This window comes from Suncus etruscus, chromosome 1 (assembly GCF_024139225.1).
Source record: "Suncus etruscus isolate mSunEtr1 chromosome 1, mSunEtr1.pri.cur, whole genome shotgun sequence".
NCBI lineage: Eukaryota > Metazoa > Chordata > Mammalia > Eulipotyphla > Soricidae > Suncus > Suncus etruscus.
The window spans coordinates 131177581-131202067 of NC_064848.1; the positions used below are offsets into that span (position 1 = coordinate 131177581).

A 24487-nucleotide genomic window follows, 5' to 3' on the forward strand; every position below is an offset into this window, starting at 1 on the left:
TCCTGAACATTATGGCAATTTTCAGTATATAAAATAATTATTAAAGTTCTAAAGACCATACACTGGGATACAAAATAAGTCTTGATAAACTTATAAGGATTAAAAATATCAATACCATGCATATATTGTGATCATTATGTACTTGGGAGACATATTTACTGGGATTGAACCCAGGTTTAGATCATGCAAGGGAAGCACTTTACCTCCTGAACTCTCTCTTTGGGTGCTCAGCTTTCAATATAACACATATGAATTGTGTTTCAGGGAAACAGTAAATACATAGAATGAAAGAAACCTGCACATTACAAACAGGCTACATAGTAGATAGCCACTATGATACCTCTAAGATTAAAAATAAATTGTTTTTCATTTTTATACCACGCCTTCTAAGAAACTAAAGGCTACAAGTTATTTCTTAGGTCTTCACTTTTCTTAGTTTGTTTAGAAATAACTATCATAAAGTTTATGAAAAGAATTCCCATGCATATTATTATTATTAATTATCATTATTTTGGTGAGAGGATATATCTAGCTGTCCTCAGGACTTACCCCTGGCTCTGTACTCAGGTTTCATTCATAGTGGTGCCTTGGAAACAGTATGTGGTATAGAATTTAAACAGGAGTGAGCCACTAAGTAATGAAAATTCATTAGCCCGGGCCCGGAGAGATAGCACAGCGGCATTTGCCTTGCAAGCAGCCGATCCAGGACCAAAGGTGGCTGGTTCGAATCCCGGTGTCCCATATGGTCCCCGTGCCTGCCAGGAGCTATTTCTGAGCAGACAGCCAGGAGTAACCCCTGAGCACTGCCGGGAGTGGCCCCCCCCAAAAAAAAAAACCAAAAAAAAAAAAAAAGAAAATTCATTAGCCCTTGTACTGTCTCTCTGACCATGAATATAGTTTATATTATTTTGTTTGTTTGTTTTGCTTTTGGGCCACACCTGATGACTCTCAGGGGTTACTCCTGGCTATGTGCTCAGAAATTGCTCCTGGTTTGGGGGACCGACCATATGAGTTGAGGGGATCAAATCCAGGTCCGTCTTGGGTCAGACGCATGCAAGGTAAACATCCTACCACTGTGCTATTGCTCTGGCCTCTATTATTAGTTCTTATGTGCATATCAGTTAGCAAAATATAAATGTTTTTAATGTTTTTGACAATTTACATTAATGGCATGGTAAAAATGTGGATAGTTTTTTTGTTTGATTTTTGGGTCACAATTGGTGGTGCTCAGGAACTACTTCTGGTTCAGTACTGGGGGATAACTTAACCCCAGTACCAAGTTCCTTAACCATTATCTTTCTGAATTTGACAAAGGAAACAATGCTTTAGCCAAGAAAAAAAGTTTACAGAAACAAAAAAAGAAATCAAACACAAGAAAGAAAGATGCTCAGAATTTATCAAATAGATTGCTAAAGGAACCCAGAACTAAAAGAAAGCACAATCAAGAATAACAATTGTTGTATAGTGGCTAGAGAATTACTATAGGAATTAAGACATTTCTCTTGCATGCAGTTGACCTGGGCTTAATCCTTGCTATTACAAATGGTGCCCGGGCACTTCTAAGAGTGACATGAGAGTTAAGTGGAAATGTGAAAACTGAGATAATTACACATGATGATCATGTCCATGAAGCTGCCTATAACTCTGTGAAACATTATGAAACCCACAGAAAAGAGGAACTGCTTCATATATTTTCTTTTTTTTTTTTTTTTTGGTTTTTGGGCCACACCCGGTAACGCTCAGGGGTTACTCCTGGCTATGCGCTCAGAAGTCGCTCCTGGCTTGGGGGACCATATGGGACGCCGGGGGATCGAACCGCGGTCCGTCTCCTAGGCTAGCGCAGGTAAGGCAGGCACCTTACCTCCAGCGCCACCGCCCGGCCCCTTCATATATTTTCTATAGTACTGTTCTTAAAGCGAGTTACATGTTACAGGGAAGTGCTAAAATGTGCAAGTAAGAGAACTTAAAGAAGACCAATTTCCAGAGAGAGAATTTAAATAATTTTTCCCTAAAAATAAATCTGGAAACTATTGATATAGCAATTATCCTGTAGCCTGAATTTCAAAGCTAGTCCTATAGAGTCAGCCTTGTTAAGCATGAGAAGTCCTAAGATGGTTCACCCTAAAGCTCAGAAGGGTGTGGAATGCAGTGCTTGATGTATATTGTTGCTTCAGCATTTCTATGCTAGACTTGACTTACAAAACCAAGATGCATAACCAAACACAGGCAGAAATCTGCACTCTAAGGCATTGTCTCCAATGTTTCTTCATTCCTGTCCATTGTATGAGGCACGAGAACATAGGGAGAGGCTACATTATTCATGGATATGTCAGGTTATTACACTGTCTTTGACTCACATTTTTTCCTTTCCTCTTTCTTGCTCTTCCTCAGTCTTGGTACCAGTCAGATATTTTCTGTTTCATGTTTTTTTTTCCTTTTATATTCCTAACACTCAAACTTCTATTCAGATATGCAGCTGCACAGAAGAAGCATACCTAGAGAGCTCATGAAATGTGTTCATGAAAAATTTCAGATCAAAGTATACTGTTGCCATTTCATTCAGTTGACAATAAAATGGGATCTTTTTCTTTCTTTTAGAACTTATTTTTGTACGGGCCATGCCCTATGTTCCTTTTGGATTACTCCTCTTCAGCACTAAGGGATTATTCCTAGAGGGGATCTAGGTGTCAGGGATTGACACCTAGGTCAGCACTTTGCAAGGCAAGCATGCTCCCTGCTGTACTGTCTAGCTCATGGCTTAGAATTTTTTGAGAGGTATTTTAAGTTCAGTCTCTGAATCTGTAACTTGACAGATGCTAAAACAATCATTTTGATGATGGCAGACCCAAAAGACAAATCAGGCTTGACATTGACAGTATTCTTATATGAAAGTCTGTCTAAATATTCCATCCTGAAGATAAAAACAAGAAAGTCTCAATTTCACAAAGAGCTGACTTGTATTAGAGTTCTAGTTATCAATTATAATCTGACTTTTCAGCACTAAAAGTAATCTCTGAGTACAGAGACAATACTAATTAAGCCCAGCACACTGCTGGGTGTGGCCCCCAAACAGAGCAATAAAAACAAAATTATAGGAAACATTATATATTTCAGTTTAATTTAGATAATTCCTATTCTAGTCTGAGACTAAATTTCCCTAGAACTCTATATCTTCCTATTTTGTTTCAAAATGTTACAAGTGGAGTTTTATAGACAGTATAATGGGTAGCAAACTAACCTGGGTTTGATCCCTGGCAACACATATGGTCCCCTGAACCCCTCCTGAACTGTCATCTGAGCACAAAGCCAGAAAAACCCTGAACTCTGCTGTATATAAACCCCAAATGAAACCAAAATAAATAAAAAATTTTATATAAGTCAAAGAGAGAGAGTGAGAGAGAGATGCAGAATGGTCTCACTCATCTATGGGTTTTAAGAAAAATGAAAGACATTTCTCAACAATTTTCAGAGACAAAAGAGAGGAGGGCTAGACATTACAGCCCACCTCATGAAGCTCAGCACAAAGAGTGATGAATTTAGTTAGAGAAATAACTACATTGCGAACTATCCTAACAATAAAAATGTATGAGGGAAATAGAAAGCCTATCTAGAGTACAGTGGGGGCGGGGAGCGGAGGAGGAATATTTGGGACATTGATGGTGGGAATGTTGCACTGGTGATGGGGGGGTGTCATCTTATATGACTGAAACCCAAACACAATCATGTTTGTAACCAAGGTGTTTAAATAAAAATTATTAAAGAAAATTTTATATAAGGCCGACCTCAGTATTCTGAGACTGATTCAAATTTCAATTCTAAAACATCACCCAGAGATGCCTGAGTATAAACATAACTGAGCTTGTAAAATGGATTTTGTATGCAATATTATGATGATATATGTACTCCCTTATACATATAACTTAAATTATACTTCATAATTGTTTTATAAAGAAAACAGCTTTATATATAAAACAGTTTCATTATAAAGAAAATAGTTTTACAGAATGAAAGTAACTATGGCAACATAAAGATTAAGATCAGGTGTCTCTTAGGCAGTGGCAGAAGCTGACATTTTCTCAAGAACTTTCCATTAAACATTAAAATAAGTCTCAAATACCTATGTTTTGGGGGTATCTTAGTTAAAATTCCTAGTTTTTTTGGAGAAAGGCCATATTGAGTGGTACTTAGGACTTAAGAATCATTCCTGGTGAGTTAAGGAGACTATATGGGATGCAGGGATTGAACCCTGGTCATTTGCACGCAAGGCAAATATCTTCCTTGCTATACTATTACTATGGCAAATTAAACTTTCTTTTTAATGTTCTTCCTTGACTGTTTTGGATCATATATTTTCCTGCAACCTTCATATCCTCTTCCTTGCATTTTGGAGTCCCATCTCACATTGTAAGACCCACCTTTCATATCCAGTACTTGAGAGGAATTAAGGGAGAGTCAGAAGACAAAAGGCAGTTTAAGTCAAGGAGTCCCCAGGGGGTGGAGCAGAGGCACAAGTGGTAGGAGTTTGCACTAACCTAGGACAGACCATGGTTCCATCTGCCAGAATCCAATATGGTCCCCCAAGCCAGGAGCGATTTCTAAGCACACAACCAGGAATAACCCCCGAGCAAAAACAAAACAAAACAAAACAAAAAAACCCACAAGTAAAAACAAAAAACAAAAACAAAAACAAACAAACAAAAAACAAAACAAAAAGTCCCTCACACTGCAAGTTGGTTTGGTTTGATTTTCTGCTGGAAAGTTCCCCAGTTAGCTAGAGAAGTGTGAATGATTTAGTTTGGAGTAGTTAAAAAAAAGACTACCACCTGGAACAGTTTCCAGATCTACAAGTAAGGATGAGTTTTACAAAGAGATGGAAATCAAAATGGAGTCTTCTTCTTTTTTTTTTTTTTTTTTTTTTTTAGTATGGAAGGCTTCACGAATTTGCGTGTCATTTTTGCACAGGGGCTAATCTCTGTATTGTTTTAACTATAGTATATGTACTGCCTAAGCAAGCACCAAAATGGAGTCCGAGATAAAAATCAACACTGTTTTATTCTAATCTGAGTAATGGTAACAATGGTGACTATAACTCAAGTGCAGTTAATCCATGCTAGTCATGGATAAATCACTGTGGTAAGAAACGCAGAGGATGGCAGATGAATGAGAATTAGTGCTTTCTTTAAAAAATGATAAATGATTTATTTTAGTAAGGCAAGATATTTTTTATGATTACTGTATTTAAATACCATGGTTAAAAATTGCTCATAATTCCATTTCAGTAATACAATATATATCTTACTTCACCAGTGCATGTTTCCTGTCACCAATGTCCCCAGTTTCCTTCCCTCTTTTCCCCCCATGCCTGCCTCTTGACAGACATTTTGTTTATGACATAGTGGTTTGTACTATTGTTCATGAAGGTATGTATATCATGCCTATCACTTTATCCACTTTTCAACACACTGTTTTTGGTCAGAGTGATCCTTTCCAACTGTCATTGACATAATAAACCCTTCTCTACCTTAATTGCACTCATTTGCTCTTTGGCAAGCTTCCTATCATGGACTGATCCTTCTGGCCTTCATCTCTGTTGCTTCTGGATATTACTACATACTACCCTTTATTTGTTATATTCCCAAAATGAGTTAGATTATTCTGTCTAAGCTACTCCTTCAGACTCATTTCACTCAGCATAATGCTCTCCATATCCATCCATGTATAAGCAAATTTCATGACTTTATTTTTCCTAATAGGTGCATAATATTCCATTGCATAGATGTACCAAAATTTCTTTATTCACTCTTCTGTTCTTGGGCACTTGGGTTATTTCTAGATTCTGGCTATTGTAAATAGTGCTACACTGAACAATGGAGTTCAGAGGACATTTTGTATTGTATATCATTGCAAGCTTTTATCTGGAAAGAAGAAAGGCCCTACATAAATAACCTAACCACACAGCTTAATAAACTTGAAAATGATCAACAAATGTGCTGAAAGTAGAAAGAAGGATATAATAAACTTAGAACAGAATTTAATGACTCAACCCCCCCCAAACAATCCAACAGATCAATAAAGGCAAGAATTGGTTATCAATAAAATAAAGAGAAAGAACGAATACTAATAAACAGAATCAGACATGAAAGGAGGGATTCCACAACAGACACTACAAAAAATCAAAGGATAATCAGAAATTACTTTGAGAATATTTATACCTCAAAAAGAGAGAACCTAGAAGAAATAAATTCTTGGATTTATAACCTCCCTAGGTTGAACCAACATGCTTTTGAATACCTGAATATAAAATGGTAGTAATTAAAACAGCATGGCACTGGAACAAAGACATACCCTCAGATCAAAATGATAGACTTGAATATATTGTAGAGAATTCTTCAAGTATATAATAAATTAATCTTTGATAAAGGAACATGGAATATGAAGTGAACAGAGAGATAGAGAGAAATAGAAATAAAGATGCAGGAAGGGTTGGGGTGTGAGGGAAACTATGACATTGGTCTTGGGTTGTGTACATTGTATCACTGAAACCAATAATTTTGTAACCAAGATGCTTAAATAAAGTAATTAAAAATGTGCAGACTTCTACAAACAAACAAAAACTTTTCATGGATTTGGAGAAATACCAATATCCAACTGATAATTGGGTACTAATGTATAAGACAGTTAAGATGCTGGTAGAATTTCTCAGGAAAAAAACATATCATTTCATCAAAAATGGGGAGAAGAGATGAACATGTACTTCCTCAACCAAGAAATACAATGGCAAAAATCACATGAAAAAATGCCCACATCATTAATCAGCAAGAAGCAAGTCAAAATATAAATGAGATGTCATCTCAAACAACAGAGTCTGACACACATCACAAAGGACAAGAACAATAAGTTCTGGTAGAGAGAAAAAAGGGCTCTCATTTGCTGCTGGTGGTACTGTTGACTGGTCCAGACTTTTCGGGACACAATATGAAGATTCCTTAGAACAGTAGAATTTGAGCAATATGACCCATTTGACCCAGCAATACCACTCCTGGGAAATATCCTAAATACCCTAAAACATAATGCAGAAAAAAACATCTGAAATCCTATATTCATCTAAGAACTATTCACAATAGCCAAAATGAAAAGAACCCAAGTGTCCAAATCAAATGTGTACATAAAAATGCTTTGCACATTTATTCAATTAAATACAATGCAACCATTAGGAAAATGAAGTTATGAAGTTTGCTTATACATGAATGGACATGGAGATTATTATGCTGAGAAAAATGAGTCAGAAAGAGAGGAGTACACATAGGTTGGTTCTACTCATATATGGGATATAAATAAAAGATAGTATGGAAATAGCAAAAGACAATACAGTTAAGAAGCAGTCATACATGGTAAGAAGCTTGTCATGGAATGCAGTGGAGTGCAGTTAGAATAGAGAAGGGACAACTAGGACAAGGGTAGTTGGGAATAAGAATTGGGTGCTGAAAGGATAAAGTAATATTTCTTCAGTAATCATATTGCAAACCAGTGTCTAAAAGGAAAGGGAAAAAGAATACAGAGAGAGAAAGAGGAAAGATGTCTGCTATATAGGCAGGCAGTGGGAGGGAACGTTGGGACATTGGTGGTGGGAAATGTACAATGGTGAAGGGTTGGGTATTAGACTTTAAAGAACTAAACTCAATCATGAATTACTTTATAACTGTATCTCATGGCGACTCATTTAAATTTTGTTTAAAAAAGAGACTATGTACTTTCAAATAGTGGAAAATCAGAAGTATGAAGCTTAAGGACAGGAAATTTATTTCCAGAAGTCTTACTGGCAAAAGATGAGCTGAAAAATCAGTCAGGTTTAATTGTGAGAAGTTGAGAAGATGGGAGAATAAATGGGAAAGTGAATCAAAGGGATAAATATATTTGAGACAGTCCCAACTAATTTTTGTTTGTTTTTAATATTTACATGCCAGGCACTAAATAAACTGATATACATTAAAGTATAGACTTCCTATCATAATTTATGGCATCTAGTTAGTTATGTCTTTTTTAAAACAGATAGGGAAGTGGGGGCATAAATTAAGAAGTGTGTACTTCCTTATTTAGTAGATGAGTTTATTTTGAACCCATGTGGTCTGATTTTTTGACTATTCTGCTGTACTGTGAAACTAGGTGTAGCACAAATGAGTATGTGAGGAAAATAGAAATATAAACAGGTATAGATGAATAATGGTTGACCCAATTTTAACAGTTAATACTATAAGGGCTAATGAATTTGTGAAAGAATCCCAAGAACAAAGTACAGAAAAGAAAAATAAAGTGAGCCAGAGAGATTTCAAGCTATAATTTACATAGATGTGCTTCTGTGTGTGTTGGGGGGATAAATTATGTAAATTTTTTTGTCCTTTTGGTAAAGTATGGTCACAGGCTCAGCATGTCGAAAGGGAAACCCTATCTCTCAAATGTAGATTGTAGAGGGGAGTGAGAATATATTCTACATAAACCCTTTATTTATATTGTGTTATCAATGAAAACTTATCCCACACTGAAAAAGCAAGGATCATTAGTTATTCACAGATATAGCAGCAATCCCTACCCATATGAAATACATATGGCACTTAAGCTATGCAGAACCTATTATTAGTTGGTGCATAAGAACGAAAAGGCAACTTCAAATCTCATAGATATTCTCACTCTCTCAAGTGGCTTTAATGGCAGAAAGAAATATAAAGTGCAGCCCACCTAAATCAATAGCATACTGATGTACACTTTTCTTTTGTGTTTTTTTTTCTCTCTTGCAAGAAGTGTCTGCTATTTAAAATCTGTTACTAGGTGATAATGGCAAAGCACATCTTTCTCTCTTCCCAAGTCAACCCTAGACATTTCACTGTGTGTTTGCAAGTAAAAATACCTGTTTCCGTGCACATGAGAGGCACAGAATGCAAAGCTGTAATGGAGCAGGGTTGGGTCAATAACAGCACCGTTTTCTGAATGTTCCATCAGTTCTGTAAGGTAGCAGAGATGTCTATGACAGCCTCTTACTCCATAACGGGCACAGTACTCATCTAACACAAAGACCTGACCAGGGCTAAACCAACCCTGCAAAAGAAAAAAAAAATTCTTTCAACACAAGAATTTGCTTTTCTAGAAAGTACTGGCTTACACATTATAAGACAAAGTTTCACTGAAGTGTCTCTTGAAAAATTTTCTTTTTATTCCTGGCATTTTTTTATGTTCTTTCTGAAGAGACATATCATCAATTTGGGAACACATTTGGGACAACTAGCAACCTTCCATTTATTACTTACCTTGTCACAGCAAGGTATGTATAACCTGTTCCCACTGTCAGTCAAAACTAGTCAAATTTATTCACAGAATCTAAATGGTCAGGACACAATCAGTGACATCATCCAAAGCCAATCTGTACATGAAGCAATTTATAAGAATAATAAAAACTGTAATTAAAATTATCTACCTACCAAAATTATATCATAAAGTAAACTATATGAAAATTGAAGTAATTTTAGCATGTCTGTTCACAGAGAGATAGTCAAGTTTTGTGATTATTTTGTTTTACTGTACATATAACTGTAAAGTGTGAGCTAAAGTAGATTTCAAGCACACAATGACTTATTGAATAAGAGGTGCAGGTGCTAAGTAAACAATCTATAAATAAATTAATTGAACCATCAGTGTGACTGTGACAGTAGTTATTACATTTCTTCCTGTCAAGTGAAATATCACTGATTAGCTGGGATACGTCTTGACTAAAATCTGACTTCAAAGGGAATTTAACTTTATTGCATACAACTACCCTGTTCAGCAGCTAAGAGGTAAAAGAAAAAGGAAAAATATGTTATTAGAAAAATTCCAATTGAATCACCATGGACAATACTGAAACCTTGGAAACAAACATGATTCTTACACCCAGGTTTTAATGCTCACATTATAAAAAAATTCAAATTCTTTCTTAATGCGAATTGTCTTTTTATCCAAAATTGTGGGTAGTTCTAAAACATACTGAATAGTAGATTATCTACCACATTTAATTATTTTTATGAGGAATTTAAATGATCTCTGAATGGGTACATAAAACTAAATCTTTCCTCTGTTACACACAGCTCCTGTCATGTTTATATTAGCAGCCATCTCTTCTATTATTCAGGTTATCTTTCTATAAACACAAGCAAAAAATGCAAAATATAAACACTTGGAAAGCAAAATTTGAAACTAAAATATCTATAGCAGTATTACTCAATCCTAATATGGAGTGTATTTATTTTTTAATTCTTTATTAAAGGTTTTTCATTACACCTTCACCAGAGGAATGAATAAACAAAGAATCAACATTTTTTTGAGCTTAATGTCTTGTCTTGAGTAGCACTGAGGTGGTCATCAAGTGTATAATATTTAAAATATGAAGCATTGATTTCAAGTAGTTATGTAATAATTTTGAAATAAAACGTCACCTTATATCAAGTATTTTACACTTTCAAAAATATTTTATCTTGATATATATGGGACTAGAAAAAATAAAACAAAAAAGATGTATATGGGACTAAACAATGGGACTTACCAAGCAAGAATAGGAATCATTCAGTCTGTGATCCAAAGTCTGTCTCTGGAGTAGTCTAAAAAGAAAGGCATGGTCTAGCTTGCAAGGATTGGCAGATATAAACTCATCCATACCATGTTTCTGAAAACGGTCTGCATCTGTATAGTCAGAAAAGCACACAGATTGTTCTCTGGTTTAATAATAGCAAGTTTTTTTTTTAAAGAATTTAAAAAGCATAATTCACTATGGCAGTAGACTACCCTCTCATGCATACCATGTGAAGCCCCAAATTCAGCATGCTAATATAAATTGCAGGGTTTTTTAGAGTCTAATATGAGAGGGAAAGGCTAGAGAAAAATGGAGAAATAAAGAGATAAAGAAAAAAGAGAGAGAGGGGAAGAGCTAAATCACTAGGGTGCAAAGCTTGTATTCATTTAATGTAGGTTTGATCCTTGACACTATAGCATCCCCTAGTATGATGGGAGTAACACATAAGCACAAAATTGGGAGTAGGACCACTGAGTGTGGCTCCCTCAAATTAAAAAAAAACAAAAAATATAAAAATTTTGTAGAATTAGAATGGAGTGAGAAAACTTTTCATTCAACCTATTTCTAATAACCATTCCAAGAATAATGTCCAAATCTTAAGAAAAAACAATGTATTTAAAGTATGGGAAAAAAACGACTGGAAAAGAGCCCCAATCTATCCATAACAACCATAAAGTATCTCAAACAAATGAGGGCAGAACTGAACATACAAGCTTCAGCTGGATCACTTCCAGTCTGTTTGTTGTTGTTGTTTTTGTTTGTTTTGTTTTGTATTGTATGAAGCTTTAATGGGACTAATGTTAATACAGAAATGGCACTGAATGCTCTCAAGCTTCAAGTTTGAGAGCCATGAAAAGGGATGCATCATGTTTGTGCAAATATGCAGACAAAGCATTGCATCCCAAATGGCACTTCAATCAAAGGTCCAAATTTTTGTTCTTTACAGATTGCATCTTTCAATGCCACTAGGCCCTGCGGGTTTATCCAAAGGCAGGCTTTTAAGATTGCTTTCATTAATGCATGTTTTGTCAAAGTTTTCAATGCAAGTTCTTTACTGAGAAAAGAGAAAGAAAGCTGCACACCATCCAAAAGGAGTGCTGGGGTGTTACAACATTATTTCTACTAGAAATCCATGTATAGAGAGCAAGCAATCAGGTTTCTAGATAAACACGATCTCTTTTCACAATGATAGAGTTGAGATTCGATTGTTGCTGAAAATCCCAGAAAATCCCATTCTACCTATTACAAGAATCAGATCCTAAATGTAAGCAGCTCTAAAAACCTATTTGATGCACTCCTAAAATTGCAACGGGAAGGAGACAAAAGTTTATTGAACTAAATCCAATTTTAGAGCCAGACTGATAATAAAACTCAGTATTGATCTGTGGATATGATGCTAACATAATCAGTCACATTTAGTTATTTAGCCCAGATCATATTGATCCCTGTCAAGTTCAACTTTCAGCCATATCTGTGGATGAAAGCACTATATAATTCAAGTTGAAGGGTCTTCAGAATCACATTTTAGGCAAAGATACACAAACTCAATTGTATCTCGTCAAAATTATATAAAGATATGAATGCACCAAGTAGGCAAGAGATGATAGTTCACTGATGATGTAAGATCTAAGGTTAGATCTCATGGTGAAAGCAACATATAAATACACATATATGTATATATAAAGGTATATATATGTATATATCTAAGGTTAGAGTTTATGGGGAAAGCAACATAGTGTACATATATGTGTATATATACCTTTATATTTAAAAGTATCCACATTATAAAATACACATACTTGGCATATAAATAATATGTGAATGAATTTGAAACCAATGTTCTCCTAAGCTGAGAAATGAAATGGCTCATTTTCTCTTTTTGTTCTTATGACTGCTTTATATATAAGCTATAAAATAGCATGAAATAACATTACATGAGCATGAGGTAGAATACTAACAAATGTAAGGCTTATAGTAAAATTCAGAAAATGATTTTACATTTTAAAAAGTTATTTTAAAATCTTCATTTCCACATTTCTTGGAGTAAAAAGTTTTATATCACCTTTACAAAATTAAATTTCTAGTTTTATATATCTGCTGAGTTTTTCATTATTCTTTCACTAGAAGGTTATAGCAGGATGCTAAAAATAACACCCATTAATGACTTTTCTGTATAATGCAGGATAATGCATTTCAGAGAAATGATTCATACTTCTCCCCTATTAACAAAGGATTTTAAAGAAATTTTTACTTTAATACAATGGGAAAGCATGATAAATATATTTATTTAGAAGAAGTACCATAACTCCTAAAATGTTATTTTATAAATTATCTTTATCTCATAAATATCATATAAACAAATGAAACAATGGATATAGTTTTTAAGTAATATATAGAAATTTCAAAAAAGAACCTATTAATCATTTCTACAATTAGTAGTTTCAAAATAAAATTAACTTATTATTTCATCAGATTACATAATTCTAATACATTTTTAATAATGATCAATATTTTGTAATAATTTCCACACCAAAACCCCCTAAAGTATATATCGTAGGTAAGGAATCAAGTCACAATTTACAATTTAGATTATAAACATTTTTATTGTTTTGGGTCCACACCCAGCTGTGCTCAGGGATTATGCTAGGCTCTGTACCCATGGATTGGTCTTGGCAGAGGTCAGGGAACCAAATGGAATGTTGGGGATTGAACTAAGATCTGCTCTGAGCAAGGCAAATATTTTACCCACAATATTGGTGGACATTTTACAACAAAATGTATATACTTCTTTTGCAACTACTTTTAATGATGTTGATTTTCCCTTCATTTTTGGAGTCATGCCCAGCGGTGCTCAGGGGTTACTCCTGGCTCAGGGGACCATATGGAATGCTGGGGATCAAACCTGGGCCAGCTGCGTGCAAGACAAATGCCCTATTGCTGTGCTACCACTCTGGAGATTTCCCCTTCTGTTGTTGTGAACAATCAGGACCATATATGGGAAAGGGGAGGGGAAAAGGAAAAAAAAAGTGGGAGGATTGGGCAAGGAGAAAGTGGAAAAGCAAAGGCATATTTTAGAATTCATAGACCACTCAAAGATATATATATCTTCTTTGGATACTAGCACCAAAGGTCCAAAAAAAACAAAAAAAAAAACAAAACAAAAAACTAAACAAAACAAAACAAAACATTGTTTCTGCTAAGTTTTCTTATTCCTCTGGTCACACCTGAAGTGAACACAGAAGGGATGAATTTTATTTTTGTTAATACAAGCTGACTTAAAATGATTGTCTGAGTCTGAAAAGCTTGTTCTTAGTTGTATTTACCATAACCATAGCTTATTAGAACAGTTAGTTTAAATTCTCATTGATTACCAAACTTGAATATAATACTGTGAACCAAAGATGTGTTATCTGAATCTTCAAAAATTGATATAGGAAATGGATATAGGAAGCTGAAAGTAGAACAAAGGACATATGCCTTCCCTTTTTTTAAGCATCATGATTACACACATGATAGTTGTTGGGTTTCAGTCAACCCCTTTCACCAGTGCAACATTTCCACCACCAATTTCCCCCATCACCCTCCTTCCCCAACCCCTGCTCCTATATTCAAGACAGGGCATTCTACTTCTCTCAGTAACATTATCATGATACTTTGTGTAGTCTTCTCTCTAACAAACTCACAACTCTATGTGGTGAGCTTCACATCCAGTCCACCAGACCACATCTCTTTTTGTCTCTGGGCATTATTACAATAATGTCTTTTGTTTTCTTAAAACTCATAGAGAGTGAAACTATGTGTCTTTCTCTCTCCCTCTGACTTATTTCACTCAGCATAATAGATTCAATGTACTTCCAGGTATAGGAAAATTTCATGACTTCATCAATCCTGATGGCTGCTTTCCATTATGATCATGTACCACAGTTTCTTTAGCCATTCATCTTGTTGAAGGGCAATCTTGGTTTTTGCAGAGTTTGGGTATTGTAAATAGTACTGTAAAGAATATAGGTGTGAGGAAGGCATTTTTTGTATTGTATTTTTGTGTTCCTAGAGTATATTACTAGGAGTGAAGTAGTGGTATAGATAGATAATATAGGAGCTCAATTTCTAGTTTTTTGAAGTATCTCCATATTGTTTTCCATAAGGTCTGAACTAGACGGCATTCCCACCAGCAGTGAATGAGAGTTACTTTCTCTCCACATTCTTGCCAACACTGATTGTTCTTGTTCTTTGTGATGGTGTGCCAGTCTCTGTTGGTGTGAGATGGTAGGTACCTCATTGTTGTTTTGATTTGCATCTCCCTGATGATTAGTGACATTGAGATATATTTTATGTGCTTTTTTGGCCTTTTGTATTTTTTTATTTGAGGAAGTGTCTGTTAATTTCTTCTACCCATTTTTTTGATGTGGTTAGATGTTTTTTTCTTATCAAGTTGTCAGTACCTTGTATATTTTTGATATTAGCCCCTTATCATATGGGTATTGAATGAATAGTTTCTCCCATTTTGTGGGTGGCTTTTGTATCCTAGGCACTATTTCCTTTAAGGTGCAGAAGCTTCTCAGCTTAATATAGTCCCATCTGATTATCTTTGCTTCCTCTTGTTTGAAGAAAGCTGTTTCCTCCTAGAAGATGCCTTTAGTCTCAGTGTCATGAAGCGTTTTACCTACATGCTGTTCTATTTACCTTATAGTTTCAGGCCTATATCAAGGTCTTTAATCCATTTGGATTTGACTTTTGTGCATGATTGTTAGTTGGAGGTCTAAGTTCACTTTTTTGCAAGTGGCTGACCAGTTGTGCCAACACCACTTGTTGAAGAGGCTCTTTTTTTTTTGCTCCATTTTGCATTTCTTGCCCTTTTATCAAAGATTAATTGATTCTATGTTTGGGAACATTCTCTAAATGTATTTTGGGTCACACCCTAGAATTGCCCCAGATGTTGCTTCTGGCTCTGTGCTCAGAAAGCCTCTGGAGGGGCTTGGCCGGAGCATAGGGATGGTGGGGGAAACAAACCTGGGTCCATCCTGGATCTGCTGTAATGAAAAGGCAAATGCCCTATGCTGTACCTATTGCTCCAATCCCATATCCCCTCTTTTTTTTTTTTAAATAGGTACCTATGTAGACCTTAAGAGATAGCACCTAATTTTTAAAAAATGTTACCTAGATAATCTTGCTTGGAGTACTCCTGTTTTGTGTTTTACACCAAAGAGAAACAGCTGATAGAGCTTTAGAATTAGAAGTTTAATTCACACTTATATTATAGACCCAAATAATTTCTTGGCGTTGATTTTGTTAAACTGATTAAAAATGGATATGGGGTTTACACATCTTGCTTTCAACATCAAATAACTATGAGTCATGTTTTCACAGTGATGTCAGTTTTAACCAACACATACAGACATATCTAGAAACTAATCCAATGTTCAACATTAATATGAAATAATATTATTCTATGTAAAAGCAAGGCATACCATACCTCGGAAGAAAGATTTAACTTACTGATTACAATCAGTAAAAATAAGGTTCATACAAAATAAATGTAAGTTCATATGGCCTGAAGGATTAAAACAATTGGCTTAAAATAAAAAACAAGGCAACATATTTTTTTCTTTCTATTGGAGGGGAATGGGTTTATTAGCTTTCTTTTTGTTTTGCTTCTGAGCACTGCTTAGGGCTAATTCAAATATACACTCAGTAGTCACTCATCGAAGAATTCAGGGGATGTCATATAGTGCCTTACTCACTGTATTATATTTCTGTCTGATGTTGGGCTCATTTTTAATATGCATTTTTATTTTTTTATTTTTTATTTTTTATGTTAATAATTTTTATTTTGACCAAAGTGTTTACAAATAATTCACAGTAGTATATCAGGTACAGAGTGACATTGAATCAGGGGCATTCCCACCACCATGTTGATCCACCTCCACTCCTGTTCCCAGCCTGCATCCATATTGCCCTTCCTTTGCCTCCCGGGATGCTAGTATAAGTGGTCCCTTCTGTGTCTAGCCTGTTGTAAATTAGGTATCATTTCTGTTGATAGTTTGGCTTTGGATTGGTTAGTTCAAGTCTGATCATTTTTTATTTCTGACTCTATGGTTCATATGATTGAACATAGAGTGCCCTCCATTATTTCCCCCTCAATTTGAGAGGCAGAAAAAGATGGGTTCAAGGTTTATATATTTCTGGTGTGAAGGTAAGAGGTAAAAAAGAAAAAAAAAAAGAAGAGAAAAGAAAAAAGGGGGGGGGGGCAAAAACACAAATGAGCAAAAACAAACAAATAGACAAAAAAAGGAGGGGTCCTTCTAGAGACTATAAATCTCATTTTAAGAAAAAAAAGGGGATAAAGGGAGGAAAACATAAAAATAATACAAAAAAGATCAAACCCCAAATAAAACAAAACAAAAACAAACAAATAAAAAAACTTTGAAACACCACAGCATTACTGACAACAACCAAACACTAACCATGGTCCTGAAATAGAGATGTATCAAAGTACAGGTAAAAAAAAAAAAAAAGAAAAAAAGGACAAAGAAAAGAATGAAAAGAAAAAGAAGGGAAAAAAACACAAGCAACAACCTTTAAAAAATTTAAAGAAAAAAATTTAATTTGTGATATATATATATATATATTTTTTTTTTGCATAGGCACAATAATAATTGGGGAGATTAGAAAGGGAATTCCCCTGGCCTAAGATATACATGGTTCCTCCGCCCTTGAAGTATGCTGTCATGGGTATAACTACAGATTCCATACATGCTTTTTGGGCCATACCCAGCGGTGCTCAGGGGTTACTCCTGGCTGTCTACTCAGAAATAGCTCCTAGCAAGCACGGGGGACCATATGGGACCACCTTAGGTCCTGGATATGGCTGATTGCAAGGCAAACGCTGCTGTGCTATCTCTCCAGGCCCCATACATGCTCTTTTACTGTCTAGATCCTTTTGTGACATCTGGAAGTTTTCTGCTCCCTCATGGATGATAAAATCAGGCCTCTGTAACTAGTGATCTTGGTATTTGCACATGTCATAGGATGGAATCTTTCTTTACAGTTCCAGATGTTACTTTCCATCACTGTTGTTTTACTCTGTCTTCTGTGGTTTGCACCTATGCCAGGAAGAAGCCTAGGATAGAGTCATTATGTTTCTAGAAGTTCTGCTCAGTTGTGATTGTCTCAGTCATACCTCTAGAATTAGAGATCTTGGTTGTTGTATAGTTCGTAGGCCAAAGCCTGGACTAGGGACTTTTTTTTATTGGTCCTGGGATAGGTTCTGCCCAGTCATAGTAGTTACGTTCTGTCCTCCATAGTTAGTGGTCATGGTTTTTGCACTGATCAAAGGATGATGTGTCTTCTGGTTTCATCTTATTGTTAGGTGTTGAGATGAGACAGCCTGCTCTTAGATCAAGTTAATGCCATTTCCTCATTGTCAGGATGTCATACCAAAACTGGCGCATATTAGTGTCAGAGCGGTATTAAAAATGTCCCAATGGGAGTTTGGTTCCTGGAGCTGTTGCGAAGAACTATGTCGGTTCTATATCTGAGGTCTAGGTTTCGGGTTGAGTGGTTGCTGTCTAATCTCCTGGAGTCAAAATTGGGACCACATGAAATACATTCAAGGTGTGAAGTAACCCTGTATAGCAAAAAAAATATGAGCTCATATACCTAGTAGATAAGAGTTTATTTTTATATGTAAGATTACCCCCTTTTTTAGTATGCCTTTGCAAAATGAAATTATATTGCTGGTGTTTTTGGGGGTGAGAGTGTTGGGCTCCATCTTCTCTGTGCCCTGGTTTTAACCTAGGCTTTAATACCAGGCAAGATTTTTTTCTTTTAGGTTTTTGTATCCAGCAGAACCAAAACACCAAATCAGGTGAAGTTAAGAAATTAAAGAAAGCAAAACATACATACAAATACATACATACAAATACATACATATACATAACAAAAAACATACAAAACATACATACATATACATACAAAATATACATACATACATACATATATATACATATATATACCCATACATATAGATATAAAGGAAAAAATAAACAAAAATGAGTTCAAAAAGTAAGGGAACCAAATGTTGGAGGAGGCTACCTTGCTTTTGAAGATAAACAGGTTAAGAGGTAGTATTATATAGGACTTAAAATTATAAAGGAAATATAGGCTTCCCCATTGTCTTTTGGGATATTCTTGTGGGGGTGAAATCCAGGGCATATTTTCATCGCACACCCTGGTCCTGTTGAATTTGGGAGTGATTTGCAGCTGAACAGGCTCGGATAGAGTTCTTGTGCTGGAGGTCCTTCTGGAGCAGGTTCCGGTATCAAGCAACAGTCCACCATTGGGGGGAGGAGGGAGAGAAAGGGCCACAGAGCTTGAGTCAGCAGTAGTGCAGGTTGTAGTTTCTTGCTGGGGGGGGTGGCGAGATGTGGGGCTGAGTGCGTGTTCCTCCACTTGGGAGCTATGTGATGTTAATATGCATTTTTAAATGGAAGTTAACATCTACAATACAGCCCTAAATTATATAGCTTGTTAATTTAGAATGTTATATACATTGGTGAGAAAAAAAGCAATATACAACATACATTATTTTGATGTAAGATGTAGCATACTTATAAGTTGTAAAAGCAGTAAACTATTTGGGAGAGAGAAACTGGGAAACACCTTCACTTTACTTAGAATTTCTACCTGTTATTTATCAAATAGAAAATGTATTTCTTATCAGATAATTAATAATCACCATTATCAATTATTTAAAATTATTTTGCTTTAGCTATTATAGAAAGGATGATTTCATTGCTTTTATTTATTTATTTATTTATTTATTTATTTATTTATTTACTTTTTGGTTTTGGGCCACACCAGGTGATGCTCAGGGCTTACTCCTGGCTATGTGCTCCTGGCTTGGGGAACATATGGGATGCTGGGGGATTGAACCTTGAACAATTCTAGTTGCAAGGCAAATGCCTTACTGCTTGCGCCATGCTCTCGCCCTGATTTCATCACTTTTAAATAGATTCTTCAAAATTATTTTGGAAATAGTAAAAAAATAAAGTATAAGATAGATATTTCAAAAAATTTCTGGAGATAGATGAATTGAAGTAACAACTGTAATAAATAAATCAAATTAAACTTATCCATTGTGAATATTTTAGATTTGTTTCTTTTTTATTTTGTGGTTCTCTGGATTAAACCCAGAGGCTTCACTGATCTTTCAAAGAGCCTTACCTATATTTTGATTGGATTTTATAATCATGGAAATAATGCTACATATGTAAAGTTTAACTATAAATTTAATACTAACCAATTATTTTTTCTCTTTTTATGGGTGTGTGTATGGGAGCACAAACTCAGTAGTGCTTTATAGTTGCTCCTGGGAATACTTTCGAGATCAAGGGTGAAATCTGGACTTCCATATGCCAAGAGATATCTTTTTGATGTAATATTAATTATATTTTGCATTCTATTTGTATTCTATTCTATTTGCTTAATATTTAATTTTATCCTAGTACGTATGACTTTAATAACTTCTATTTTACTGTTGCTGAAAATAAATATACTTCTAAAGAAAATTGCTGAATATGGGGTACAACTCAGTACAATGAAGAGGACACTTGATTTTCATCTGCCAACCTGGCTTTGATCCCTGACATAACTATAGTCTTCTCAGCACTGCCAGGTGTAATCCCTGAGCACCAGGAGTTATCCCTAAGCACAGAGCCAGTCGTAAACCCTGAGCTCTCCTTATACCAAAAAGAAAAGAAAGGTTCTTATAACATATTTGATAACATTTTGGTTCTTCATAGATAATATATCAAACAGAATCAAATATGTCTGAATATATTACTGAAATTATGAAAATACTTACCCTTACCAGCTACAGGTTAGCAAAGAAAAGAAAAACATATTTTAGTTGGTTTTAGGAAATATCCATTTCTGTATTATTTTCATTTTGTTATTTGTCTTAGATCCTTCTAAATACTTTTTTTTTATTACAAGATATTATTTAGAAATACAAAAAAGAAACGGTATGGAAATCAATGAATTTGGAAAATAGACACCACCCTCTCTGGAGCTTTCCAGTGGCTTATCTAAAAGGTCATGCCAATATTATTATTTAGGTGAGGATAAACATGGTCTAGGCTATATCTGGTGCTGCTTAGTGCACAATATGGTATCTGGAATCAAACCCAGACTCGTGATACAAATATGTGCTCAGCCATTTGAGCTATTTTTCTAAATTTCATTTTTCCAATAGGGTCTCTTTTCATAGAAAACTTTCCAAGGTACTGAGTATAAAATATACAGTCGCTGTTCTGGAAAGCTAGATCAGAAAACAAAATATATGGGATGGAATTATAGTACAGTGGTTAGGGTGCTTATCGTGCACAGAGATTACCTGGGTTCAATCTCTGCACTACATATTGTTCCCAGAGAGCCCTTCCAGGGGTGATCTCTGAGTACATAGTAAGGAACAGCCTCTAAGCACTGTTGAGTGTGGTCCCCAAAGCAAATCAAACCAAGCCAAAGAAAAAAATCCCACCCATTATTAGTTTCTAGTACACTGACATCATTAAAAATAGATGAACTCAAAAGACTAAAATGTGGAAAAAAATTTTTAAATAGCTCAAAAGACCTAGAATATCAGACAGTAAAAGAGATGAAGATATTATCATAAATGGCTCAGGTTAATCCCAGGGAAACTAGTAAGAGAATGACCAGGGAACTAGAAGTCATGAAGTTGCTCTCTTTTGAGAAGTTGAGCTGAATGTTCTGGAAAGACAAGTGGTTGAGTTTGCAGGAAAGTTTCCCTTCCTCAGCCACTTCTAAATCTATTTGTGGACTAAATGAATAATTAAGGATATGACACAACTACAAAAGGTTACAAAAAAGAATTAGTCAAGGAAATAGAAGGAACATTGCCTAAAATCCACATCAATTTGTTCTTATTTGCCAGAATCAAACCTTCAAAGTCAAAGTTGGAAAAATTATTATAGTAGACCTAGTATAACTTTAAAATCATGCTAAAAAATAGAAATTGTTTCCAGGTAGCTTCACTCTGTCTATGAGTAATTGCCAAGCACATTTCAGAAAGAAAGGTGCATCAACGCATATAATCATCAAATGGTTCAAAATCAACTTAGACCCCCAGTTAACATCATGTACGAAGGTAAAATCCAAATGGATTAAAGACCTCAATATCAGACCCGAAACCATAAGATATATAGAACAACACGTAGGCAAAACACTCCAGGACGTTGAGACTATAGGCATCTTCAAGGAGGAAACTGCACTCTCCAAGTGAAAAGTGAAAAGCAAGTGAAAGCAGAGATTAACAGATGGGAATATATTAAACTGAGAAGCTTCTGCACCTCAAAGGAAATAGTGCCCAGGATACAAGAGCACCCCACTGAGTGGGAGAAACTATTCACCCAATAGCCATCAGATAAGGGGATAATCTCCAAAATATACAAGGCACTGACAGAAATTTACAAGAAAAAAAATCTAATCCCATAAAAAAATGGGAAGAAGAAACAAACAGACACTTTGACAAAGAAGAAATACAATTGGCCAAAAGACACATGAAAAAATGTTCCACATCACTAATTATCAGGGAGATGCAAATCAAAACAACTATGAGGTACCACCTCACACCCCAGAGATTGGCACACATCACAAAGAATGAGATCAAGCAGTGTTGGCAGGGATGTGGAGAGAAAGGAACTCTTACCCACTGCTGGTGGGAATGCCATCTACTTCAACCTTTATGGAAAGCAATATGGAGATTCCTCCAAAAACTGGAAATCGAGCTCCCATACGATCCAGCTATACCACTCCTAGGAATATATCCTAGGAATACAAAAATACAATACAAAAATCCCTTCCTTATACCTATATTTATTGCAGCACTATTTACCATAGCAAGATTCTGGAAACAGCCAAGACACCCTTCAACAGATGAATGGCTAAAGAAACTGTGGTCCATATACACAATGGAATAATATGCAGCTGTCAGGAGAGATGAAGTCATGAAATTTTCCTATACATGGATGTACATGGAATCTATTATGCTGAGTGAAATAAGTCAGAGAGAGAGAGAGAGAAGAGAGAGAGAGAGAGAGAGAGAGAGAGAGAGAGAGAGAGAAAGACACAAAATGGTCTCACTCATTTATGGGTTTTAAGAAAAATGAAAGACATTCTTGCAATAATAATTTTCAGACACAAAAGAGAGGAGGGCTGGAAGTTACAGCCCACCTCATGAAGCTCACCACAAACAGCGATGAGTTTAAAGAAATAACTATATTGTGAACTATCCTAACAATGAGAAATGTATGAGGGAAATAGAAAACCTGTCTAGAGTACAGATGGGGGTAGGGTGGGGAGGAGGGAGATTTGGGACATTGGAGAAGGGAATGTTGCACTCGTAATGGGTGGTGTTCTTTACATTGCTGAAACCTAAACACAATCATGTATGTGATCAAGTTGTTTAAATAAAATATGCATTAAAATCACAAAAGAGTTAGGAAGATAGGTGTGTGGAAGACACATTTACAGAGGAGTAAACAACATTTATTGCAAATTTTGGGGGGACTGGGAAGAAGTTAGCAGAGTGAAGGAAAATCTTTCAAATACTGAAAGAAACGTATTTTCCAAAACAAGAGTGAGCATAAATATTTCACTATATATAAGAAAATTGAAAAAACCCACATCACCACCAGATTATACCCAAGAACAACATTAAGTCATCTATAAGATAAAAGAAATCTACAGAAGAGAATGACATATAATAGAAGTAATAATTACAGGGTTAACATATAATACTGTCTCATATTACTTAAATGTCTTTAAAAAACAATGGCTGTTTAAGGCTATAATGAAACAGTAATGTATTGTGGGACAGATGATCCAGGAAGAAAAAGGTGTGTGACCATTAGAAATCCAGAGACCAGATAAAGGGAAATGAAAGTTATCTGCTAGAAAGTTTGTATATTATGCTTGAAGAAATGTATCACATAAAGACAGATTATGTTAAATTCTAAGATAAATACTTTAATTCATAAAATACAAAGTAATTGGAATTAAGGTCATATTTCACTGGCTAAAATTCCTTTGTTTAAGATGATTGTAGGTAATACAGAAGGGTGACTAAAAAGAAAATAAAAGTTATTTGATACATGAAAAATCGGGGGAAAATAATGCATGTCAAGATGTGACTACCTTGAAAAGGAATTTTGAGAATAAAGGTATTGAATAAAAGGTCACAATTTGAGCTTAATATTAAAGAAAAATTGATTTGTTACAGGAGAAACCAGACAAGTTCTGCAAGTATAAGAAATGAAAACATTTGGTTTCATCATCATTAAATCTCTTTGAAAATGGTTTGATCAAATTAACAAATGGGACTACATCAAACTAAAAGGTTTCTGTATGGTGAAAGAAACCTTACTTAATACTAGAAGACATTTAACGGAATGGGAAAAAATCTTTGCACTCAACACGTCAGATAAAGGGCTGATATCTAGAATATATAAAGCACTCAGAAAGATGAGCACCAAAATATCCAATAAAGCCATAGAAAAATGAGGAGAAGAAATGAACAGACACTTCTCCAAGGAAGAATGAAAGATGGCCAACAGACACATGAAAACATGATCACCTTCACTCATCATTAGGAAAATCCAAATCAAGACAACAATGAGGTACCACCTTACACCAGTGAGGTTGGCTCACATAAAAAAATAACGAGAATAATCTCTGTTGGTGGGGATACATTATGAAAGGAACTCTCATCCACTGCTGGTGGGAATGCCCCCTAGTCCAACCCTTATGGAAAACAGTGTGGAGAGTGCTCAGTAAACTCAGAATTGAGCTGCCATATGACCCAGCAAGTGCTCT

General features: G+C 35.3%; 1 protein-coding gene and 1 pseudogene across 1 annotated transcript in view; both read right to left on the reverse strand.

The window, feature by feature from the left end:
- Nucleotides 1-24487, reverse strand: part of CADPS2 (calcium dependent secretion activator 2) — a 613966-nt gene that overhangs the window by 152470 nt on the left and 437009 nt on the right. The window contains 2 exon segments of the mRNA XM_049771072.1: nt 8903-9090; nt 10568-10704. Coding sequence (XP_049627029.1) covers nt 8903-9090; nt 10568-10704 — 325 coding nt within the window.
- Nucleotides 4918-5016, reverse strand: LOC126029951 (uncharacterized; annotated as a pseudogene).